Consider the following 26,565-nt stretch of genomic DNA (forward strand, 5'->3'; position numbering starts at 1 on the left):
TGTCAGGAATACTCTGTAAGATAAATTATCAGACAAAATGCACAGGGGTAGCTGTGTTAGCCTGTTGAAGCAAAAACAACAAAGAGTTTTGTGGCACCTTGAGGACTACCACATTTATTCTGGCATAAGCTTTTGCAGGCACTGTCTACTTCATCAAATGCATGTGATGAAGTGGACAGTGTCCATGAAAGCTTATGCCAGAATAAATTTGTTAGTCCTTAAGGTGCCCCAAGAGGAGTCGTTTTTTTATCAAACAAAATATTATTCTTAAGATCAAAATATAGATGCAGTGAGTTTTGAACAAAGTAGCAGGTAAAGAAACTGAACCATCAGAAAGAAAAATCAAACTAACCAACCAAACAAAAAAGCTTCTTTGGAATTTTGAAATGTTATGTTTAAAGTTCCATTAATGGCACCAATTATATAGTTTGCCTGTTTTGATACTGGTATTCAATTATATTTTATATAATAAAAATAGATTTTAAAGAAAGGAGCTGAACCATTTTGATGCATGGCATTCTGTCCCTGAATCCAGCTATTTTGTTGTTTCCAGTTCTAGACATCAGCATGCTATCCTCCCAGGATGTGGTGCGCATGCTCTTGTCTCTGCAGCCCTTCCTACAGGATGCTATCCAGAAGAAGCGGACTGGCAGGACCTGGGAGAACATCCAGCATGTTCAAGGACCCCTTACCTGGCAGCAGTTCCATAAAATGGCAGGACGGGGAACCTATGGTACAGTAAAAACATCCGTATCTTTAAGCACGAGAGCATAGTTCTCCAGATTTAAAAAGGATCAGAATATAGTGTACATCTGGGGTGGGGAGATTGCACGTGACGAGGAGTAATACAATCACAGGCGTTATCTGGTAGGTGCCAGTGATGGTCATACAATGACATTCTGTGGACCCTTCACGTTAAACAGCGATTGTGCTAGTTGCAGGAAGAATTGCAGTTTCACAGCAACAACATTATTATGGTTTAAGTTGGGAGTAGGTAACATGGTGCCCATGAGCACCAGTGCACCCCCTGGACACCTTCCTTTGCACCTGGTGTGGCACCCAGCCCCCTCCCAATTTGATTAAAAAAAACCAACCCTGTTCTTAAGAGCAGCTGGGATTGCTTCAAAGCAAAGAGAAGGGGCTCCAGCTGGTGCCATCTTCATTTTCTGTTAATGCTTCTGGCCCTCATGTGGCGCTTAGAGACCTTCTTAGGAAATGAAGATGGCAGGCTGCAGGCTGACACTTTCCAACAAAAAGAGGGCAGGGGAGGAAAATGGGAGCCCTGTCACTGCTGTCGGGTAAACTGGGGAAAGGGCTAAACAGAGAATTGGGGAACTAGAAAGGGCACCAGTAAGCCAGCAGATGGGTCAGGGAAGCCAACAGGGAGGGTGACAGGGAGAGAAGCAGAAAGCCATTTGGGGGCTGGGAAAGCCAGTTGCAAGCAACCTGGAGGGTGGAGAGAGCTTTCCGAATGGATGTGGGCTGCATGTGCATGAGAGAAAGATGGAGAGTGAAAGAGGGTTTAGGGGTGATCCAGCAAGTGGGGTTTTTTGAGGGAATGAGTTGGCTGGCAAAGAGAGGTGGGAGTAGAGAGAAGAAGAGGTTGGCTTCTGTTGAATCATTTCTGTTGGCGCAGGAAACTGTGGGTTCAAAGGAGTTTTGTGTGTTGGGTCTCAGAACCCACCTCTGCCTTGTCCTCAATCTTTTGGGCAGGTTACTTTTCCTTTGTGACTAGCCATACCTCCCATGGCAACCATTTTGTGGTGGTGCCCAGGACAATTTCTCAAACTGCCCAATATGGTCACAGGCCCAAAAGGGCTGCTGCTGGTAGTATTATTATAATAATTATTATTAACATTTCTATACCACCCAATAGCCGAAGCTCTGTGGGCAGTTTACAAAGATTAAGTGCTTAAGTGGTTTAAGTGCTAGAAAAATGTGATACCCTTTTGACTGAAGGTCCATCTCTGTGAAGATATTTGGGTCCTTATATTTTTTTTTTATTGTGCACAAAATAATAGTCTGTAAAGGCCTTAAGAAGTCCAACCTATGGTATTTGACAGCTCTTCAGGGTCAGAGTTCTTTAACTCCCTTTTCTTGATTCAGGCTCAGAGGAATCTCCCGAGCCACTTCCAATCCCCACTTTGCTGGTTGGTTACGACAAGGACTTCCTGACAATCTCTCCGTTCTCCTTACCATTCTGGGAGAGGCTGCTGCTGGACCCATATGGGGGCCATCGAGATGTTGCCTATATTGTGGTGTGTCCAGAAAATGAGGCCTTACTTGATGGAGCCAAAACTTTCTTCAGGGACTTGAGCGCCGTATACGAGGTTGGTGAGCAGAGGAATTTTCTGAGGTTTGGATAGGATTCTCTCTCTCTCTCTCTCTCCCCCCCTCCCCCTCTCTCCCCCCCTCCCCATTACTGTTTTATAGGAGAAACTGTGGCAGTAATTTTTACTTGTGTCCAAGTGAGTACAGCCTCCACACCTGCTATTAGTGAAATGGTGTAGCTAGAACAACATGGGAGAAGCAAGGGAATGAATGCTTTAAAACTGCAGGTTCTCTTCTAAAAAAGCAGAACATTGGTGTGATATCCCTATGGTCCTTCCCCCTTTCTTTGCCTGACACCCCAGGGAGGTCACTGGGCAAGCCAAAATGGATGGGAATGCAGTTGCTCCAGCCACTGGGACTAGATCCCTAAAATACCAAAATAATAAATTAGCTGGACTCAGTTATCATGTGGGAGACATCTAATTGGGATACTGAGTTACAATTCTGTGAGCTTCTGATCTCTCGCCATCCATCTCCTCTAGAGCATTAGTACATACTTTTGTGTTAATGTGGGCTGAGAGGCCCAAAGCATTAACATGGAGTGAAATAAGGCTATGTAGAATTCTCCACCTCCCAAATCAAAACACCCAAGTTTCATTTTAACCCCAAAGTTAGATTTATTAACAACTGCAAAACCGAATTGCAGTCAAAGAAGTTAGCAGAACAGAATGCTGGTTCTAACTTGTAATACTTGTTTAAGTTGATAAAATATGCCGGTGGATTATATAGCAAAAGGCAGTTGCTGATCTGGATATCAAAAGGCTCTCTCTATCCTCCTGGCAGAAGATACAGTATGAAGTCCCAGAAGTTTCTGCTAACTCCGATATGAAGACCCTTGGCAGAAGACTTGGTTATACAGAAAGTTGCTTGCAAAATTGAATCAGTGCCGTAACTGAGCTAAGGAATGGTTCCCAGGTTTAGGATAATAGGGCAGGGAAAAGCTGGGGTGAAACAAAGACCAACCAGTCGTAGCTTCATGCACTTTGGCTCCTTAGAAACAAAGGGCTCATTCCAATACAAGCTATATGTAATTTCTGTAATTTAATATGATGCATTCCTAGCTTTTGAGGACTGCTGGCAACTATATCCATGAAATGGTCTCGGTAGCCTCACGAACTTGATAAAGGAGGCCACAAGATGCTGCTTGTTAGAAAGAATGTCATTGCTCAGAATAAAGGGAAACCTTTCAGGAAGACATGAGTTTTTTGGTGAACCTTTGCTCTCAGAAAAGTCAATGGGATTTGAAACCAATGGGCAAAGGTCACTTTTTATTTCAGATAATTCCACCTTATGATGTAAAAGCCAAGGCCTCAAAATGTGCAGCGATTTTAATGAGCCAGTGCTCATTAATTAGTTTTAAGGGAAAATTCACATTTGAATAGCTAGCTTTGAATTTTGCCTTTAGATGTGCACATTTCAGACATTCATTTGAACATGTGAATGTTAAGTGCTTGTTTAGTTTTAAGGGTAGATTTCAGCTCCTGTTTGTGCACAAACTGTAATGTTGTTAAACTCAAAAATAGGTTTAGCATTCAAATTCAGCAAATGTTAACCTACCGTTCTTTGAAAAATCAACACATTTAGACTATATAGCAGTTTTCATGTTGGTTGCTTTATTCAGCCAGCCCTGTTACTGTGTGGCACTGCCAGTCCATTTACTTTCCTGCCCATTCTCAAAGACATCTATTTTTTTTTCCAGGACAGCAGTAATATTTTAATTATCCACTAGGATGCAGTAATGCTTAAGCAACAGGACAAGATGGGTAACAGAAACACAGACTCAGCCAGTGTTTCCACAGTTGCAAATATTGTGGAGAGGAAACACTTCTCTTATAATTTGCTTGCTTATTTAGTGTGGCATCCAGAGAAAGTTTGGAGTGCCCGAATCCCACTGAATGTAATGGAGATTTAGCACACCGGCACTTAAGTCCCACTGAAAAAAGAGGAAGTCGGGTTTCCCATTTCTTCCTGTTGTAAGCGGGATATTTAGGGCCTTTGCTTCATTATAAGCAGATTGAAATAGAATGTTTACTTTTACCGTTTACTTGTTGAAAAATCCAATTTTTATACTGGATTTGGGATCCACATTTTGACCTCTGGATGACGTATATCTGTAATTTGTGAACATGTTACACTGCTGTAATTGGTTTTCCTCCTTATGCCTCTAGATGTGTCGGCTTGGCCAACATAAGCCGATCTGTAAAGTGTTGCATGATGGGATCATGCGAGTGGGGAAAACGGTGGCCCAGAAGCTGACGGATGAGCATGTGAGCGACTGGTTTAACCTACCCTGGGGCAATGAAGACTGTGACAATCATTCCAGGCTCAGACTTTATGCGCAAGTCTGTCGTCACCACCTAGGTAAGTAGGGCGAAGCTAGGTTGGAAGCAACCTGGTTTTAGTAGGTATTTGCTCTGTCTGACAGATCTACTTAACTTGAAGACCAAGTCACTTTGTGTTTTGTTTGTTTGATTTATTAGCCACCCATCTGGCCAGCTACCTGGCCACTCTAGGATAGAGTTTCCTATGTTCTCCCTATAGGTTTGCCTTTCCCAAAGGTTGACTTGGGAATACGGATATGTTGTTTTAATAGGCTTGTAAGAAGGCTTTCTATTATTTATTTACTATCTATCTATCTATCCATCCATCCATCCATCCATCCATCATATATATATATATATATATATAATTTAATTTAATTTTATTTATTACATTTCTATCCCACACCATAGCTGAAGCTCTCTAGGCTGTTTACAAAGATTAAAAGCCATTAAAAATACATCATACAAAGTGTAAAAACCATTGACATGAAAACATATAAACAGACAGCACACACACAGACAACATATATCTAAAACAATTTTAAACAATCAAAGCATAAGACAAATCCAGGACCTTATTAAAAAGTCATCATATGCTGCCAAATGCTTGAGAGAAGAGAAAAGTTAACCTGGTGCCAAAAAGATAGCAATGTTGGTGCCAGATGGGCTTCATTGGGGAGATATTCCATAATTGAGGGGCCACCAATGAGAAGGCCCTCTCCATTGTTGCCACCATCTGAGATATGGAATGTGGTATACAGGTAAGTTTATGTCAGGAGAGGCGCTCCATCAGGTATTGTGGTCCTGAGCTGTGTAAGGTTTTATAAGTTAAAACCAGCACCTTGAATCAAGCTTGGAAACATACACATTTTGAGGGCCTATGAGTAGTTAAGAACAGAAGGGCAGCCCTGATGGATAGGATGAAAGGTCTGTCTAGCCTAGCTTAATTTTTCCAAAAGTGGTCAGCCAGGAACTTCTGGGAGACTTCTAAGCAGGCATGAGGGCTGCTCCCCTGTTACCCAACTGCACCTCTCCCCTTTTGCCCAACTGCAGCATTGGTTTTCACAGGTATACTGTCTTTGTATATGGAGGTTCCCTTTAGTTATCATGGCTAAGCTGTTGATACTACATAAGCACGTATTGTCCCTTTTTTGAAGCAGTCCATATGAGGTTGAGGAGGCTAGATGATTTACTTGGTGCAGCTCAACCTCTGCAGATATGTTCTGCTCTTCCAACCAACCTGGAGTTTCTTTTGCTGCTCACACTTCGTTCTTAATAGGTTGAGCATTGGGGGTGAATAAGATATGTATGTGATAGAGGCCTTGGCCTCATGAACCAGCTTGGCTGCTGGACTTGGCATCAGATCAAAAAGTTGTAATATCCAGTCTGAGCTATTATATTTTGAGGGATATATATTGGAAAGAATTAGTGTTTATATCTTCTTGTTTCTATTATCATTTTCTGGCATTTCTGCCAGACATGTTTGTACTTTGTATTCTGGGACCCCTGAATAATTGTATTAATCAGATTTCAATTAGCTGTTTTCCTCCCTTCTAGTATCCTTGTGCTTCATCTACATATTAATTGGCAGTTTCAGAGCTTGTGATTGGCTATGTCCTATGTGGAATGATGACATCATTGTTGATCAAAGCATTAGATCCCTAAAAAGGGGGTAGGGCTTCCTAACAGATGGAGCAGGTTTTCCTATGTGACTCATCCAGCTTCCTGACAGAGATATAACTTTGCTATCTTATTTTTTTAATATTTTTGTAGATACTGTCTTTCATTGAACAATGATTCCAGAGCAATTTACAATAATAAGAAAAATCCACATAAACATGCAGCACATAAAACATCAGCACACAGCAGATGAGATCTAGCACCAATATTTAAAATGCCCGACCAAATAAAGTTTTAGCCTGGTGCCTGAAAGACAATAGCGTTCATGCCAAGTGCACCTCCTTGGGGAAGGCATTCCACAACTTGGGTGCCACAGTCGAAAAAGCTCTTCTCTTCTCTTCTCTTCTCTTCTCTTCTCTTCTCTTCTCTTCTCTTCTCTCTCCTAAAGTTGGAAAGATTTCTGGATGAGAAAGATAGAATATATGGGAATCACTTAAAAGACATCAAGTTCTTTGACAAATTGATACTGTTCGTTTAACATAGCAGGATCATAGACAGATCTCTTGCGCAATTAAGAAGCTATCCTAAAGTTCCTACCTGATATGTCTAGTTTAAGGTCCTAGGATGTGGCTTGCCTTTGGCATTGGATAGTACTGAACCATAGTAACAACTGGATAGAAGGAGTTCACATTGCTTTTTATTAATAGGAAAGACAATATCACATTCTCTGTCTCACACACACACACACACACACACACACACACACACACCCATATACCATATGGAAAAAACAGGAAAAGAAAACAAGACAAAGCACCGTGCATACATTACCAGTACAGATTTCTGTCAGCAGAGATTACTGCCTGCCGGGAGCAACCCCACCGAGTATCTTAACTTCACTTTTATACTTTTACACTTGAGCATGGTAGGTGATGTGATTGTTTACTCAACTTTGATTGGCTTCTGTACTCTTTTAATCCTGCCTCTTCATATTTATTCATATTTGATGACATGTTGTTTTTACTTCCATCGTGCTATGGAAATTTCCCACCTTGTTCTCTGTGGTTTTGACTTGTCTGGGGCATGAACCTTGTTGAGCAAGACATTTTCTTGTTATGTTACCTTTTCCTAGGTATGCCTGCCACTAATAGCCCAAAAGCAAATTTTGGTTGAGACAGCCATTTTAGCGATGCCTCTTTGATATGCCTGATGTAACCAATTGTGTATAGTATCTACAGTAAAGGAGGCACTGGGAGGAGGGCTTCAGTAGACAACCTTAAAAGTTGGATAGGTTGATATGGGAGTAGGAGCTTGTGGTTCAAATATGCATTCTTCTGTAACTCTCACATTTTAGACCCTATCCTCTAGCATTTCACACCTACTCTAGGGAAGTGTAAATGGCCTTGTTTAAGTCAGAAGCAAACCTAGTAAGCTCTGCTTTCTGAAGAACTAGAAATGTGATGGTTTTCTGCTTAATTGATTTTCTAGGAATTTAGTGGAGGTGATTACAGAGTGCATGAGTTTCTGAATAGCCCAAGGACAAAATAAAGAAACAATTAAACAAAGGAAGATTTCTTTAAGGGAAAAGAAAAACAAAAAACAGTACATAAATCCAGCCATTTAAGAAAATATAGGTAAAATACTCCCCTAGCTCTAAATGATACAGCATAAGGGTTAAAATGGAGTAGTTACAAAGTACTTCTAAAAAATTAGAACAATCTGAGTGGTTTATTTTTTGAAGTTAGAGCAGGAATAAGCAATGTTTGGCCCCTGAGGATGCACTTGACCTACCAGGTTTGTGTTCATTCTCTCTCTCTTCCCCCTCCCTTCACACATGCCAATTATCAGGCCCATACCTAGGTGAGTCATCCATGGTAACTGTGCAGGGTTTGTAAGGACTGGAGGAAAAGGCCTTGACATATCAGATGCAGCCATGCTTTTGTTTATGGAGTCAGGAATCCTTCCAATCTGTGCAGATACATGCCTCCTCCCTCTGGTGAGGGACACATGCTCTGTGAGCATTTCTACATGAGCAATTTATTGCACACTTGTGTTTGGCCACTCATGAAAGTTTGCGGGTCTTTTGCATGATGTTGCCAACCTCCGGGACACCTCCTGTGCTTTCCCGTTTTATCCCACTTTCAAAAACATCAGAGATAAAGCAACAAGGGATGTTAATCTGATCTATCCACTATGTGTAATGACGGCAAAGCACTATCATCACAGCGCCATCTAGCGTCTGTAAAATGAAACATATACTTGCAGAGGAAGGACTTTCCTCAGTTCAAACTAAGCATCCACCCATGTAAAGGAACTGCTCATAATCCTGCAAAGAATCTGGAAGCTGAAAGCCCTTGTAAGGATGCGGGATTTCAGCCTCGTTTGATGAACCTCTATGTCGCACTCTATCCCTAAGGCTTGGATAGCTCTAATGTGTTAACTTTTTTTAAGATCTAAGAAGATTTTCTTCTCATAATCACATAAATAACCCCCCAAAAATCAAAATCCAACTATCCTGTGTGGACTTAACAGGATATACTTCCAAGCAGCCCAGTGAACTAAGATCGCAGTTTGAAAGCTTACGTCAGCTCCAAAAATCACCTTACCAGCAGTACCCAGTCTGACAAGGACAGTGGGCCTGTCATGATGCCCAAAGTGCCTAAGACATCAGAGGGGGCCTGGACACTCTTAATGAAAACCTTGGGGGAAATAGTGGATCTTAAACATGAGGTTAAAACTGAATAGGTGGAATCTGTTGCACCGCTAGAATAAAGAATCTTAAATACCTCCAAAACAGTAGCAGACCTCTCTAAAATGGTAGATGAAGTGTTTGTGACTGGACCTTCTTGAACAAGTGAAATTGCAGCTCTCAGTCAAACACCTTCCCGCTCAACTGGATTGAAGATCTTGAAAATTGCAGTCGCTGCCCTAATCTATGTGTGAGAGGCCTCAAAGCAGGGGTGTTGAACCTCTTTCACCCCAACGGCCAAATTCAATATTGGAGACGTTCTTGGGGGCTGCATTCCAGTGGTGGGTGGGGCCAGCTGCAAAAGGGGCAGGGCCAAAATACTAAAAATACCAGCATATTTTAGCTTGACGCTCTTTCTACCTGTAGTTAACCCTTAGGAGAGGCATTTAAACCTTTTTGAATGGGGAAAAATTGTGCAAAATTGTGCAAAAGCCAAGAACCCACCAAACAATTGCTGGTCAGGAAAATGGGTATTGGGCCAACTGGGGAACCCCGGAGGGTCTGATTGGGACCCTGGCTCTGAGGTTCAGCACCCTTGCCTTAAAGAATATTCAGATGATCAAAAATTAACTGGGCTTTTATTCAAAATGTTCAAAGATCTTCCGGACCTGGAACTGGGGCACATAGGCATTGAATGTGTGCATTGATCTCTGGCCCTGAAACCTCCAACAGGAAGAAGACCTCTGATTATAATTATCTGACCCCATAACAGCTCAGTAAAAGATACCTTTCATAACTCTGTTCACTTTCAGATTGTTATCTACTATTTAGGCAGCAGACTTCAATTTTTTCAGTATCTCTCGGCTGAAATGCTTCAAAATAGGGGGCCTTACTACTTTTTAACAGAAACTCTATGCAACACAGGAATGTCCTATCACTGTGACTACCCTAACCAAGATGATAGTCACCCACAACAAATCCACCCATACAGTTACCGCACAAAAGGATGCCTCCTTTACAGAAAATTACTGACACTACTCAACATCAAATGAAAAGCTGGGGGATCAGGAGGATGAAGACACTGAAGAATCTGAAGATCCTGATAATAACATTGCAGCGTGGTGTGAGGTCCACAAGAAAAAGAAGAAATCGGGGAAAGGAGATGCAGCAGCATCAAAGCCCCCTTAATTTAACCATTATTCATGCATCTCTACATATAACAGTGATCCTGGAACCTGATTACCGGAGAAAGTGAAAAGTGGTGGATGGGTGGCATTCAGTAAACTTCAATTAAGATAAAAATAGCTGTTAATTCTAGTCAAGTTTATAATACATTTATGCTGTGTTGTACGTTTTATATTATATATAGTTTTTATTGCCTGGAGGCAGGAGGAGCATCTTTACACTCCCGTGTTTAACCTCTTGAAAACTGATGTTGGATATTACACTCATCCTGCTTGAGACTATGCAAGGGTTGTGTCTCATCTAATTGAGCTAGTATGTTGTTAAGGCCTTGTTTAGCATGGTTTGTAAAGTTTTGTAAGGTTGTTGTGCTAGGGTGGCTTCAGGGAAATAATAGACACCAGAGATAGAACAGTACTATAAAAAGGATTGAAATTCATTTTATTTCATACAGTACACACTTAATATCATATGCCTGACATTAAAATAATATCATTTAATATCAGGTCCAATGTCAGGGGTCCCACAAAACCCACAAAAATGGCAATGGGAGCCTATTGAAGTCATCTTGGATTGAAAAAAAGTTACACTGCTCCAGGCACCTCTAAAGCTAGAGGGGTTACAGTTTTATTAGAAAAAACATTTTGAAATAGATATAACAGATGTTCTGCAAGGTACCAGAGGCAGGTATGTATTTTTTAACAGATCTGTTGGAAAACAACAAATCACTGTAGTTTCAATGTATAGCCCAAATAGGGATAGATAGATAGATAGATAGATAGATAGATAGATAGATATATTTAAAAATAGACATCATAGAATAGTAGGGTTGGAAGGGGCCTATAAGACCATTGAGTCCAACCTCATTATGCTCTTTAAAGGATTTTAAGTAAGGTAAAGTTATGTGTGGGGGTGGGGGGGTGTCTGTCTGTCTGTCTGTCTGTCTGTCTGTCTGTCTGTCTATCTATCTATCTGTCTGTCTGTCTGTCTATCTATCTATCTATCTATCTATCTATCTATCTATCTATCTAAATTTCTGTATTGCTTTTCTGAAGCCAACCAAGGCAGTTTGCAAACAAATTCACACTGTGAAAGGTAATCTTAACCTTATAAATTAACTTAATTTGGATAGAAAGTGCCCAAAATTAATCAAAACAAAGATTAAAAATAATGAATTAAGAATGGTTTTAACAGAAAATTATATTTTCACTCCAATGAACAAGACTTCACCAGATATTTCAAGCAATACTCAACCTATACAAGGATTGATTATATCCTTTCATCCCCATCTAGCTCCTCATCCATACATTTGGCAACAACTAGCCAAACAACAATCCTGGATCAAGCCCCTATTTGTGTGAAAAATTCAGTTATATCCCAACATTATAAATTGTGGAAATCCAGAAATCTATACAGGCTGAAAGATCTGTTTATAGGAATGATCCCCAAATCAGGCCTGCAAATCAACTAGATTTATCAACTGTACAGTACAATTCGATCCAAATTAACCAAATCACTCATTTTGACTCGAACCCTATATCTGAGCACAAGCTACCAAGTCTCTGATCAGTTCCGAACAGTTAATAATCAGCTTGGAATCATACCCCAAGGGACTAACTTCCAAAATCTATAAAATTCTAACAGTGGAATCAATGGGAAATACAAATGGACTTAAAGAAATTTGGGGAAAGATCATAAATAATTGAACCTAACAGCCAGAAGAAATTCTGGTATGAAAACCTTTCAGGTCAGTCTCAGCAGGAATTAGGGATAATTCTTTAAAGGTGATGCTTAGATGGTACATGATCCCACTTGCCTTTCCCTTCCTGGTGGAGTTCTTGTGGGGAAGGGTCCCAGAAGCTCTTGGTCCACTAACTAATGAATGGGGCCAGACTGTCCTGCTCTTGTGTACCCCAGAGCAACTGGTAGCTTTGTAACTCTATATGCCAAGTCCTAAGTTACGAACATACCAATTAAATTTGTCAGTAGTGTAAACAGTGAGCCAGTTCCTGGAATGCTTTTCTGGCTTCCAAAACCTGAACTAGCAATAACAAGTCAAGTCCATGTTTTTTCTTTCTTCCCACTCGTCACATTGCAGGAACTCTGCAAAGGCACTTGACTCCCATTCAGTAAAGTTTTTAAAATGGAAATATTCTGTTTGAATCACAGGGTTGGAAGGGGCCTACAAGACCATCGAGTCCAACCCCCTGCTTGATGCAGGAAGCCCGATTTCCAGGTGGCCCTGCCTTGCTGCTATTTTGAAAGCCTAGAAGCCTTTCCCCATCAGGGTTCCTTCCAGATGTGTTGGACTGCAGCTCACATCTTTTCCAGCCAACATCACAATGTCGAGAGTTATAGTCCAATGCATCTGGAGGGTGGCCTAGACAATTTGAGGTGCTGGTTTGTCGAGGCTTCCTCTCCACACAGCTCTGACATATTTGCATCTGTATGTTCCTTCAGCACCTTACTTAGCTACTCTGCAACTTGATAGCAGCCTACTGACGCCACCTAAACACCAGACTGCACCGCCGCCACCGCCAAACCAGGAACAAACAATATCCGGAAGTGCGGCATCAATTCCCCCGAGTTCGGCCTGCCTTGCTGCGTCTGGGGCTCCCCCAACTGGCAGTTCTTTCACCTCCACACCCAACAGTGGGACCACAGGCCTCCCATCAGGCAACAGTTCAGCCTCGGGGTCCACAGTGCCACAGCTGTCAGCATCCTCCTCTGTAGCCAGTATTAACCAGACAAGCACTACCTCCTCTTCAGGGTTCAGTGGTGGCCTGCCTCAAGGTCAAAACCCAATTCCTGGGGCAAATTCCACAGAGAGACCTCAAGGAAGCACAGTCTTGGGAGGAGATGCAGAGACGGGACATAGCTCATCTCAACAGCAACAAGAAGGGCAGGAAAGGTAAGACCAGTGAACGAGCATCACAGCAGTGGGTTTTAGTGTGTGTGTGTGTGTGTGTGAGAGAGAGAGAGCGAGAGAGAGAATGTTCGATAGGTAATCTAAACATAATAGATCGGGTGGGCAGAAGACACTGGTAGATCGCTGTATAATTTGCATTAGATCAGCAAGGGTTTTGGATTCTCAGTTGTCTTAATAACATCAACAACTAGCTCTCTCCCCCCCCCCCCCAGATTGTTGAAAAAGATCACCTTGGAGGAAGCCAGGGATGGATTTCTGGGTGAAAGGTTTTGTAAGCATGTGTACAGTACTTGCAGATGTTCTGTTCACACATTTCTGGGTTGAGCACATGCTCAGGGCGCCCTGTTCCTTAATTCATAGCATGTGTCCATCCTCCTGAGCTACTATTTTGCACCTGGCTCAAATTGGAGGATCTCAATGTTCTAATAAAAAACAACAAAGTAGATCCCAGAAGCCTGAAGTCTGCCCACCCTTGCATTAGATGACGGTTGGTGATCTTTTCCAACGTTTTGGTCACAATCCAGCGCAGAATATTACGCTTACTTAAGACCATTGATTTCAGCATTTAAATGTGCTTACATCTGTGTGGGACTATGGCCTGTGCTCTGTTGCAGCCTTCTCTTAGGTTTTGGTGTAGGCCAAGATAACCCTTAATACTAAACTGCATGCTTTTATAATTCATTTTTACCGCACTATGATAAATGCCTTTTGAGCAAACTTTTTTTCCCCCCTTGGAGCATTTTTTCTTTTCTCTGTTGCTGTACTTGCCCACTGTGCCAGTTTCCCACGCACGGATTCCCCATAGGTTGTATCTTGCAAAGGAGCTTTTAAACTAGCATTTAATATTCTGTTCTTTTATAGTTCTGCAGAGAGGGAGAGGATAGGAATTCCCACCGAACCTGAGTCCGCAGATAGCCACACCTATCCCCCAGCTGTCGTCATTTATATGGTGGATCCCTTCACCTATACTTCAGAGGAGGAATCCGCCTCTGCCAACTTCTGGCTCTTGAGTTTGATGCGGTGTTACACAGAGATGTTGAGCAGCCTCCCTGAAAACATGAGGAATTCTTTCATTCTCCAGGTAATCCTTCCAGAGTTGCAGAAGTGTGTAAAAAGGGGGGAAGTGCAGCGGCTTCAGCTGGCTGGGAGAAGAGCGTGCGCTACCAGAGACCAGAATGACTCTTACATTTTCAGCTAAGTAGTGGTCTTGACAGCTCTTCATGTACTTGTTTATATCCATGCACCTGTAATTTGGTTTCCAAGCACATGGCATTTTGCCAGTGGAAGTCAAGGCAGCAATACAAGACTGATTGAGTGCAGCACATTCCCTTCGAGATTCTTCCAGGGAGCACAGTTTGCACAAAATGTTAAGAGCAACGCCTCTTTGGGAGGTTTATTGTGGCTGTGGAGTGGAACTTAAATTTATGTAATATAGAGTAGAGCACATACACCAAACATCTCATAGCCTACCCACACAGTAATCCTGCACAAATCATTCAAATGAATGTCTTGAGCTAATCCCATTTACTTCGTCAATCTAGCTGTGCTGGAAAAGCTTGACATATTTCTGCTGTCTCTGTGGCAAGATGAGGTGCACAAGTCCCCAGAAAAATATGACTGTGGCTAATAGACATAAAGATGACTGTGGTTAAGAGACATACATTGTTAAATCCATTATGAGTCTTTTGTACCCAAGAACTCATCTATTTTTTACATACAGGTAGTTTATCTGTAAAGATAATTGACTTCAGTGAAGTGCAGACGAGACTCTAAGGCCTAATTCTCAACAGATGAGGAAGTCAACCTTTGTCTGGAGTATTCTACTGCAGGCCAGGGTTTCACATGATGGAATGTGCTGCCATTTGTGGTTGTGGGTGGGGTGGGGGGTTCCTTCACATAGAAAGCTGACATGTCAGGGAGGTTAGGCTAGGACTTTTCTCCTTGGCATCTAGCTTTCTATATCAAGGCTTTTATTTTGTATGAAGGAGCATTCCCTCATATAGAGTTCCTTACTGCATTTGAAGTGGAACAATCCAGATACAGGATTCCTACCATTTCTGCTCTTCATGAGAACTAAGCTTAGAAACGTAGCTTTTCTGAATGGGACTTGGATTTCAGAGTTTCTCTTGAAGGTTGTAGAGTTAAGATTGTATCAAATCTGCTGATGAAAATAGTTTAAGCGGTGGAATAACAGGGCCCTTTACTTGATAGCAGATTACGTCTTGAAAGTTGTAACTGATCCTTCTACAACACCAGGCAACACTGCCTGGTGTTGCAGAAGGAGCAGTATAAGGGCTGCTTCACATGTTAGGAGACTGCATGTCCAGATTTGCTACAGAGTTTGCCCTCTTTGGGAACTGCAGCCTGTCTGTACCTCCCTGAATGGTGTGTCTATATAGTGCTTGGATTTCTTCCATTCCTCCCTTTACATGTTGTTGTTGTTCAGTCGTTAAGTCGTGTCCGACTCTTCGTGACCCCGTGGAACATAGCACGCCAGGCCTTCCTGTCCTCCACTCTCTCCCGGAGCGTGCTCAAGTTCATCCCTTTACATGGGCACACCTCAAATATGTGTTTTGTGAAGGGGTCCTGATTTTGAGCCTTCTAATCCTGGCTTTTCTTGTCACACTCTAGATTGTGCCTTGCCAATACATGCTCCAGACCATGAAGGACGAGCAGGTCTTTTATATTCAGCACTTGAAGTCCCTGGCATTTTCAGTCTACTGCCAGTGCAGGCGACCCCTGCCCACACAGATTCACATTAAGTCTCTGACTGGCTTTGGACCAGCTGCCAGCATTGAGATGACTCTCAAGAACCCTGAGGTGAGTGCTTAAGCCCAGAGAAGTAAGAGAGTGTGTGTGTGTGTGTGTGTGTGTGTTTCACAAACTTCCAGTAAAATCAGAATAGCAGCTTGTACTCAGTCTAAATGCCAAATCACCATCTTGTGCTCAAATTACCACAAGAAGGATGGTGCAAATGACCTGCACAGCAGTGCTTCAAATTGCTGCTTGAGAAACCCAAACCAGCAATAGTTTCCAAGACTGTTTCCATATATGAGATGGGTTAACTGTGCAGTTGGATTTGCAAAGGTCAGTAGGATGCAGTTTTCCCCTTGAATTTTAGAAGCCTCCACCATGAAGGGCAATATGCTTCCTTTTCATGTGCTAATAAACATCCCAAGGCCTCTCTCTTGTACTGAGGCAAACGTACAGCTGAAATTTGCTGATTCCATCCTCTCATCGCCCTTCAGCTAATAGAAATTCCAACTAGAATAATTAACAGTAAACTTTGCCTGGGCAAAAACCATCACAGGAACATATAATCCAACCCATGATCTTACAAAAATGTGGTGTCAAACAGTGTCTTCTGAAAGAGTTACTGTCAAGCTAAGTGTTTGTCAGTTGCATAGTCGGTTGGAACCCATATTTGTCTTGCCTAGTGGCTCCCGCACTGGCTGGTGAGTCCAAAAAGAGTATCTCCATTGACGTCAACATGGCTTGGCAAAAGAGTGATCTGTTTTCTCTATTTATGATAAATTTGCTATTACCCAGGATTGCTCGCTTGCTTATTTATTTCTTACATTTCTATAATACCCAATAGCTGAAGCTTGGTGGGCAGTTCACAGAAGTTAAAATCATAAAATACAACAACATGATAATTTTTTTAAAAGTTACAGTATAAAACCAAAGTAAAAGCCAGCAGCAGTGTCAAGATGTAAAAATACATCAACACAGTTAAAAACAACAACAAAAAATGAAAGACTAAAATGCTAGGGAGAATAAAAAGATTTTCCCCTGGTGCCCAAAAGACCACAACATAGGTGCCAGGTGAGCCTCTCTGGGGAGGGCATTCCACAACTGGGGTGCCACCACTGAAAAGGCCCTCTCCTTAGTTGCCACATGCCTCACTTTGTTTGACAGGGGCATCTGGAGATGATCTTAGGGTCTGGGCAGGTATATACGGGAGAAGACACTGAATTGGAACCAGAAATGGAGTGGAAACCACTGCAGATCACAAAGCACTGATATGTTCATATCAACCAGTCCTTGTTAACAATCTCAGTGCCATATTTTGGACCAACAGTTTCCAGACCATTTTCAAAGGCAGCCTCATGTATAACACATTGCAGTAATCCAGACGAGGTTACCAGAGCATGGTAACTTTCATCCTATTGTTTGTCCATGTCCTCAATACTAATCACAACTTAAGCTCAGACAGAACATTACAAACTGGACAAATTTATATTTTGAACTAGCTAATTAAGAAGTTTGGCAGCCTCACTACTCTTTAGCATAAACCCAACATATATGTACCTTCATTTTCTTCCTACCTTCCTTGTATTCTCATTGTATAAACTTTTAAAATGCCTTGCGATCTAGAACTTGAACTACATTGCTTGAGAACTCAGTATTTCATGTATCAGGTATGGAAAGTGGGAAATGATCCTCATTAAGTGGCATATCTTGGTTTCTAGTGTGTGAGGGCAAGGGATTGAAGAGACCCTGCAACTAGCCATGGGGTTTTTCCCCCTTACCTGCTCTTCCACCCACCGTACACAGTTGGTTGAAGCCTATCCTGAAGGTTTGACTTATTTGGCAAATGCTATGGCTTTGATTGGTTAACCCATGCTTATATTTTAGATGGAAGTTGCTGAAATACTTTATTGATTTATTTACAATATTTATATACCACTCCACATCAGAAGATTTTGGAGCAGTGAACAACAAAGATAAAAGAATAAAACTTTACTATTCATGTATAAGAAAATATTAGGTTTGTGACCCAGTTCAACCGTAATGATCTCATTCAGATAAACCATGGTTTCTCAGACCAAGAATGAACAATATGCTTGCGTGCTCCCTCTTCCCTTCAATCTCTCATGCCTCAATGCAATGCTCCTGTGGTCTGTTAAACCACAGTTTCCTGTTACATCTAGCTGAGAAACTGTGGGTTAAATTCTGACTCAGTGGTTTGCAATCGGGTTAGAGCTTAAACTACTGTTTCCTAGTTCAGACATAATAGAAAACTGGTTTAACAAATCCTGAAATTATTGCAGTAAGACAGGAGGGAGAGAAGAGGAAGATGCACACAGGGCACAGTGCTCATTCTTGGTCCAGTAAACCAAGTTCTGAGCTTGTGCTGAGGAGTTTGTATGAAATGGCCACTGCATGTAGATCCTAAAATGTTTGCAACTCGAGCGTTTGAGGTATACAACAGTCTATTATCTGCACATAGCCCTTGCTTCAGACAGATGGCTTACCACAAGCTGGGAGAGACTGTTATTGTGATTTATGTAACATTTTGCACTTGGCGCTAATACATCTTCATTTTTATATCTGTATGTGATGTCCTCTTTTTATAGCGGCCTAGTCCCATTCAGCTGTACTCCCCTCCATTTATCCTGGCACCCATCAAAGACAAACAGACAGAGCTGGGGGAGACCTTTGGAGAAGCCAGCCAGAAGTACAATGTGCTCTTCGTTGGGTATTGTTTGTCCCATGACCAGCGCTGGCTCCTGGCCTCCTGCACCGACCTGCGTGGCGAGTTGTTGGAAACCTGCATTGTCAACATTGATTTGCCAAACAGGTAGGGTAGAAAACTAGGCTTCTGGATTAGCTCAGCATGTGTTTTGCATGCAGAAGGTTTCAGGTTAAGAGCATAAGAAGAGCCATGCTGGATCGGACCAAGGGTCCACCTAGTCCAGCATTCTGTTCACACAGCGGCCAACCATCTGTCGGCAAGGAATGCTCAAGCAGGGCGTGAGGTTAAGTCCCTTAGGCATTTCCAGTTAAAAGGGTCTTGGGTAGCAGTTGTTGGGGAAAGGCCTTTCTTTCCTTGAACCCCTGGAGAGCTGCTGCCAGTCAGAGGGCACAGCGCTTAGCTTAATGGGCCAGTGGTCTGATTGCGTTTAAGACAGCTTCATATGTTCAGCCTGATGGCGCTCACAAAGACCGTGTTCAGTTGCCTGTGTAACAAGAAATAATCATCCACGTGAATGTGTGCTACCGTTCTTAAATGATGGGCAAAGGATGACTTAGAAATCACATGAAGTCAAATGTTAAAGTAGATTATTGCTACAGGAGGCCTCTGGATAATCATAAAAAAGAACAGTTAGCACTTGAATAGCACTTCAGACGGCTCACACGTAGTTTTCAACAACCCTGTAAGGTAGGTCAGTGTTACTATCCCAATATTGCAGATGGAAGGCTTAGAGCAGGGGTGGTCGACTTTGTTGTTGTTGTTCAGTCGTTCAGTCGTGCCCGACTCTCCGTGACCCCGTGGACCACAGCACGCCAGGCCTTCCTGTCCTGCGCTCTCTCCCGGAGCGTGCTCAAGTCCATATTCATTGCATCCGTGATGCTATCTAGCCATCTCGTCCTCTGCCATCCCCTTCTCCTTTGGCCTTCAGTCTTTCCCAGCATCAGGGTCTTTTCCAGGGAGTTTTCTCTTCGCATTAGGTGGCCAAAATATTGGAGCTTCAGCTTCATTATCTGTCCTTCCAATGAGCACTCAGGGTTGATTTCCTTTAGGATGGACTGATTTGACCTCCTTGCAGTCCAGGGGACTTGTAAGAGTCTTCTCCAGCACCACAGTTCGAAAGCATCAATTCTTCGGCGCTCAGCCTTCCTTATAGTCCAGCTCTCACAGCCGTGGTCAACTTGGTGTCCTCCAAATATGTTGGACTGCAACTCCCATAATCCCTGACCATTGCCATGCTGGCTGGGGCTTATGGGAGTTGTAGTCCAAAACATCTGGAGGGCAGTCTTTCCTGGCTTAGAGACGGTGGCTTGCATGAATCCAACTAGCAACCTCTGTGCTGAAATGGGGTGATATTACTAGGGATGAGTATTTGCTACAGCATAAATATCTTAGGAAACTAAGATACAATAATATTCTTTGCTCTCTCTCTCTCTTTGTCATAGATCAAGGAGATGCAAGGTATCAGCCCGTAAAATTGGCTTGCAGAAGCTGTGGGAATGGTGCATTGGGATCATCCAGATGACGTCCCTTCCCTGGAGAGTTGTGATTGGACGCCTTGGGCGACTTGGCCATGGGGAACTGAAAGGTATACAGGCCATATAGCCTTTAAAGGTGGCTAAGTGTAGCAATAAGGTACTGGCTCAGGGTCAAAGCTGATTATGGCTATGATGTTACATGGAAGAGAACTACCCTGGTTGACCATAATTGTGTCCCTCCACATGTTCCCTTGTGGGCTTCTAAGAACAGAAAGCATGATCTATTGTTTCTTTAAGTTTACATATTCCAAAACCTGGGGTGTAGAGCCTCATGCCAAATCCGGCCCTCCTAGGATCCCAATTCGGCCCTCTGGAGTTCCCCATATGGACATGGCCCCTTTCCCCAACTTTGGAGGTTTCTTGGCTTTTGTGCAGTTTTTTCCCCTTTCTAAAAGGTTGAAATGCCTCTTCTAAGGCTTAGTTACTGGCGGTATTGTAGCTTTAAGCTATAGTATGCTGGTATTTATTTTGTATTTTAGGCCCCATCCCTTTTGCCTTTGGCTGCGCCCACCACTGGAATGCAGCCCCCAAGAGCTTTCCGAAATTGAATTTGGCCCTTAGGCTGAAAGAGGTTCTCCATCCCTGTTCCAAACTCACAAAGCCCTGGATGGCTCATGTTGCCATTCTAGGTTTGTCAGTATTCATGAATGACTAGGGTCCTAAACAAGTTTCATGTCAAAATAAGAAAGCAGTAGAATTTGTTGTTGTTGTTGTTGTTCAGTCGTTCAGTCGTGTCCGACTCTTCGTGACCCCATGGACCATAGCACGCCAGGCCTTCCTGTCCTGCGCTCTCTCCAGGAGTCTGCTCAAGTTCATCTTCATTGCATCGGTGATGCTATCTACACCTTCCGACCTGAGGGTCTCATCTTCCGGCGTCATATCTTTTAGCCTTGTGATACGTTCCATGGGGTTTTCTTGGCAAGAATACTGGAGTGGGTTGCCATTTCCTTCTCCAGTGGACCACATTTTGTCAGAACTCTCTGCCATGACCTGTCCGTCTTGGGTGGCTCTGCACGGCATATCTTATGGCTTCACTGAGTTACGCAAGCCCCTTCGCCACAACAAGGCAGTGATCCATGAAGGGGTCAGTAGAATTTACCTGCAAGTAATTTAGTTAGGGTTGGTGAATGAACAAAAAAGAGACAGTCATAAGAGACCCTGCAAGTTAGGAGTACTACCTCATACATAGTGCTAGAGGTTGCAGAACATTGCTGTGTTGTAGTGTGACTTTGTTGTCAAAACTAGGAAACCAGTTTATTTATTTAATGCATTTTTATCCCTCTCCTCAGGCAAAAAGGCCCCCTACATACAGTCAAAAAAACAAAGCAGTCTCTGCCTGCCCACAGGCTTACCATCTAAAAAGACATGTCGTGATTGGGGGGGGGGGGGGGGGAGAGAAGTGAAAAGCAGTTGGTCTTTCTGCAGGGCTGGTGGAACAGCCTTGCTTCCCATTTCATCTCCATATGCTGCAGCCTTCTGGAATGACGTTGATGGTGACAGTTGAAGGAGCCTGATGGATGTGGTCTTTCAGCAGGTACCCTGCTTCCCAGCACATTTCCCTGTGCTGTAGCCTGCTGGGAACCCCTTATGCCCTTCCTTATATTCTCCCACACTGCGTTCATAATGCTCTTCTTTCAAGCATCCTGTGAACAAGAAGTAGCAGCAACAACAGAAATTCTTCCCCTTCTGTCCCATATGCCCTCAGGGCTTTAGCTTACACGCACTCTGGGTCAGGATGAGCACACCTACATTAACTCCAAATTAATCACTTCCAAACCATGGCTCCACAAAGTATAAGTTTACATTATACATTTTCCTTTACATGTTATTAAACCAAACACTTAAAACTTAGAATATACAGTCAGGGCCAGAAATATTGGAACAAGGATAACTGTTTTGGCAGTTGGCCCCTGTACACCACCACATTGAAGTTGAAAGGAAACACACCCAGATGGGAGTGAAGTCAGGACTTTCAGCTGTAATTCAAGGGGTTTGACAAAAGTGGGGCACTAACCATTCAGGAAGGACAGCCAGTGGCATACACCCCCCCCCATCATTGGTGGCTCATAAGTAATGGAACAAACCAACATAATTTCAAACTTAAGGATAGCCTTTAATACCTGGATGAAAATCCTTTGCAGTCAATGACTGCCTGAAGTCTGGAACCCATTGACATGGCCAAATGCAGAGTTTCCTCCCTTGAGATGCTTTGCCAGGCCTTTACTGCAGCTGCCTTCAGCTGCTGCTTGTTTGTGGGTCTTTCTGCCTTCAGTCTTGTCTTCAGTAAGTGAGAAGCATGCTCTATTGGGTTGAGATCAGGTGACTGACTTGGCCATTGAAGAGCATCCCACTTCTTTGCCTGCAGAAACTCTTGGGTAGTTTTTGCTGTATGTTTTTGGGTCATTATTCATCTGCAATATGAAGCGGCGTCCTATCCGTTTGGCAGCATTCGGCCGAATCTGAGCAGAAAGTATAGCCCTATACACTTCAGAATTCATCCTGCTGCTTTTATCAGCAGTCGGGTCATCAATAATCACCAGTGACCCGGTTCCATTGGCAGCCATACATGCCCATGCCATAACACTGCCTCCACCATGTTTGACAGATGATGTGGTATGCCTTGGATCATGAGCTGTTCCTTTCCTTCTCCATACTTTTCTCTTCCCGTCATTCTGGTACAAGTTAATCTTGGTCTCATCAGTCCAAAGAATCTTATTCCAGAACCGGGCAGGCTGTTTTAGGTGTTTGCTGGCAAAGGCTAATCTGGCCTGTCTGTTCTTGAGTGTTACCAGTGGTTTGCATCTTGTTGTGAAGCCTCTGTATTTACATTCATAAAGCCGTCTCTTGATTGTAGATGTTGACAATGACATGCCTACCTCCTCAAGAGTGTTCTTCACCTGGCTAGATGTTGTGAAAGGGTTCCTCTTCACCATGAGCAGAATTCTGTGGTCATCCACTTTAGTTGTCTTCCGTGGTTTTCCAGGCCTTTTGCTGTTGCTGAGCTTGCCAGTTAATTCCTTCTTTTTCAGGATGTTCCAAACTGCTGTGTTGGCCACTCCCAATGTTTTTGCTATCTCTCTGATGGGTTTATGTTGTTTCCTCAGCTTAATGATGGCCTCCTTCACTCGCATGGACACCTCTTTGGACCTCATGTTGGGAGTTCCAGTGAACAGCTACCAAATGCAAATGTAACACTGAGAACCACCTCCAGGTCTTTTATCTGCCTGATTGGTCATGGGGTGCCCAGGAAACAGGCCATACCTGGCCATGCAGCTGCTTGTCAGCCATTCGTTCCATTACTTATGAGCCACCAATGATGGGGGTGTGTGTATGCCACTGGCTGCCCCTCCTGAATGGTTAGTGCCCCACTTTTGTCAAACCCCTTGAATTATAGCTGAAAGTCCTGACTTTGCTCCCATCTGAGTGTGTTTCCTTTCAACTTCATTGTGGTGGTATACAGAGGCCAACTGCCAAAACAGTTATCCTTGTTCCAATATTTCTGGCCCTGACTGTACAAAGTACTTATCAAGCTTTCTGGATTTCCTTTCCTGCTTACATTACTCCATTTCATGACAAACTTCTGAGGCTCCATCTGTTACACTAATAACAAGATAAACTTCCTGTGACTGAGGCCTGGACCATGCTTATATTTTTAGGGCATAACTTTTATAGAAAATGGTTGGTAAAAATGTTCGTTTTTTTCAAGGTGGATGTGGCAATATCCCCCATGATCACAGTGAAGCGACAGCTCTAAAGTGGCTGAAGGAAAGAGCTGTTATCTCTCTTGATGGCTACACCAACTACTGGAGTGGCGGTGAAAGTAAGGAGCAGATTGAGAAATAAGTTTTTCTCAGTAACTCCTTTTCCTGGGCTCAGCTCTAAATTTGCCAGTCAGTTTACTTGCACTTATCATAAATTGCATCAGTCTCCTCGGCCCCCATCCTCCGTTTGGCTAAAGAAGGATCTGTGACATCACTACCTTGGTGTCATGAGTGACCCCATTCAGAACTTTCCATTTTACTTTTTGGATATGATCTCATCTGGTTTGAATTGGTGGAACTTGTGTTAACTTTGAATGGATGTTTCAGGCCAGTGGTGGCTGGTGCCTGTTGGGGCCGGTGGGGTGGAGCCGAGAGGTCACTGTAGGAAGAGCCAACTAGATCCAGTTTGCTACCCATCCTTCTCTCTTGCAAAGACCCTTCTCTCTTGCATTACACCAGTTCAGCATGTCCAGGTTAACTGAAGAATACTCTCTTACTTTGGTTCAGACAGGTTGCATGCGCTTGTTTCTGTTTTGTGCTGGGCAAAAAGGTGTGTGGCCTCCATCACTCCTTACAGCCCACCCAATCCTCCAGTTAGGCACACCACTCCTTGAACAAGGAGTTTGGCCACAGAGCTTTCAGAAGCCTGGTTTCTGCTGTCCTGTGGCTTTGACAAATGTTGCTTGGTTGTTCAGGGCTCTGTGGCTTTGAGAGGCACTGCTTGCTTGTCAAGGACTCTGAAGAAAAAATTGGAGTCATCCCTCTTCTTCTGTACAGGACGTTGTACAGAATTGTCTTGCAAACAGTTTGATTGAAGTCTGGAACTTCCTTGATCATCCATTTCTCTGTGGACAGCATTGCCGAGGTGCTGAGCCTGGTTTCCAGCATGGTGTTCCTCAGGAAAGTCTTGATCTTCATAGCTGAGAGTGACTGTGCTCCTTCTGCCATTGTCATCGGAGCAGTGATGAGGATTCTCAGCAACATAACTCTTTGCTCCAAAGTTGCTGTCAGATTGTTTTCCAAAAGCAGATGCAGGAGTCTGGAAGCATCCTTGCAGGATCTGAATTCTGTTGTCTTATACAGGATGGAAAGCTTCAATCTATCCTTCTCCAATAGGCCGCTACAGCTTCATTCAATTCCTGCTGCGGGAACCTGGCTGCATGCTGGAAAGAAACTCCCCTGCACTAGTCTGCACCTGGTAGGTGACCGGTGAATGCAAAACATTCCTTGCCACATGGTATGGTGATGATGTGGACTTACGTTGCAATTTGATCCATGGTCTCCTTTGTCTTGCCTCTGGCCAACTGAGATTTCTGAGGTAATTCAAGAGAATAAGCTTCCAGTTGACTATCTGACTGAACTGATTGCATTCACAAACTCCGAGGCGGCTCTCTTCACTGCTACAGAATTGGTGGCTGTTCTCTGGAGCTGACTGTAAAGGATTTCCATTTGTGGTATGATCCTGTGCAACAGTAAAAACAGGTACAGGAACTTGTCTTGTGGCATTTGAAGAAATCCCTTTGTCTCATGGACTGCACTGCACAGCTGCCAGGTTCCACTTTCTTGAAAGCATTCAATGAGTTCTTGTCTTTTCTCAAACAGCACATTCTCCACTCCATTCAGATATTGACACATCCAGCGTGTCTGAGACTGTCCCGGAAGTCTTCGCAACTTCCGCCAGAACGGCATTCCTTTCTGTGCTGTGGGCAAGGAATGCCAGGAACCCAGAAAGGTCTGAAAAGAAAACCTGCGCTATCTTGATCTGGTGTACCTGTTGCATGACAAAGTTCAATTGATATGTGTAACATTGGAAAATATATACTGGATCCTCTTCTGCACTCCTGTGTATCCCTCACGCTCGCGCCACTGAGCAATGAGTTGGCTCTTGTCAGTCTCCTCTGGGAGCACCTCTGTCAGCTGCTGAAGCAAGACTGCAGCGATGGTTTCAGCCTGAGAACCTTCCAGCTGTGTGAATTTGTAGAAGCATTCTGCCACTGAGCTCTCTTTGCTCATGTACTGGCAAATCAGGACAATTGGACAGCATGTGGAGAAGTCTGTGGTGTTGCCAGCTTCGGTGGCCACAACAGGAGTGCTCTTCACCTGCTGCTTGATGTGATCCTTTGCCACTGTCCACATGCAGTCCAGCAGTTCATCCTGGATTGTCTTTGAGAGACCTCTGAACGCTGGCACTCAGTAGCTGAAGTTCCATGGCCAAGTTGATGGACATCGCAAGATGAACCAATCTTCTGAAACCTCCTGGATTTGCCAAATCCTCTGTCTTGTCATGACCACAGGATGTCAGTTCAGAAGTTCTACAGAAGCATATGCCAACAGTGTTCAAAAGGATGTGTCTGTTGTTTTTGATGACTTGATTGTGCTTTCTCAGAGATACATGGTAGTCTTTGTTCACTTGCTCTGTGATGTTTGCTGTGCCTAATATTGATAGCTACACACAGCTCTCAATGTGGCTGTTGGATGCCTCATGTTTCTTGGTGGGATCTTCTTGGCCTTCTCTGATTCCTTCTGTGCCCATGCCTTGTCACCCCCAAACAGCAAGCAGGAAAAGCAAAAGAAAAGAGTGTCTTTCATCATGCTACAGCAAAGCCACACCTTCCTTGAGTACCAAGATGTCCTGAATTTCCAAGTGTATGTTTTTTCTCTGTCACTTGCAGGCTGCTGGAGTGTCGGAGCAAGTTGGTCTGGTTCCATTTGTTTGAC

General features: G+C 43.3%; 1 protein-coding gene across 6 annotated transcripts in view; it reads left to right on the plus strand.

Moving 5' to 3' along the window:
* The window catches only part of MED13L (mediator complex subunit 13L), a 213,543-nt gene that overhangs the window by 168,233 nt on the left and 18,745 nt on the right, over positions 1-26,565 (plus strand). For 5 of the 6 annotated variants that reach the window (XM_084819398.1, XM_084819399.1, XM_084819404.1 and 2 more), the window contains 8 exons: positions 554-733; positions 2,107-2,330; positions 4,500-4,692; positions 12,604-13,054; positions 13,934-14,153; positions 15,704-15,892; positions 18,433-18,656; positions 19,994-20,136. In XM_084819398.1, the coding sequence (XP_084675524.1) occupies positions 554-733; positions 2,107-2,330; positions 4,500-4,692; positions 12,604-13,054; positions 13,934-14,153; positions 15,704-15,892; positions 18,433-18,656; positions 19,994-20,136 (1,824 nt within the window). The remainder of the gene's footprint in view (positions 1-553; positions 734-2,106; positions 2,331-4,499; positions 4,693-12,603; positions 13,055-13,933; positions 14,154-15,703; positions 15,893-18,432; positions 18,657-19,993; positions 20,137-26,565) is intronic. The other variant, XM_084819400.1, reaches the window with a different exon arrangement.

Source organism: Heloderma suspectum, chromosome 13 (assembly GCF_057233095.1).
Source record: "Heloderma suspectum isolate Gila_16-S chromosome 13, 16-S_ref, whole genome shotgun sequence".
In the NCBI taxonomy this organism is placed as follows: domain Eukaryota; kingdom Metazoa; phylum Chordata; class Lepidosauria; order Squamata; family Helodermatidae; genus Heloderma; species Heloderma suspectum.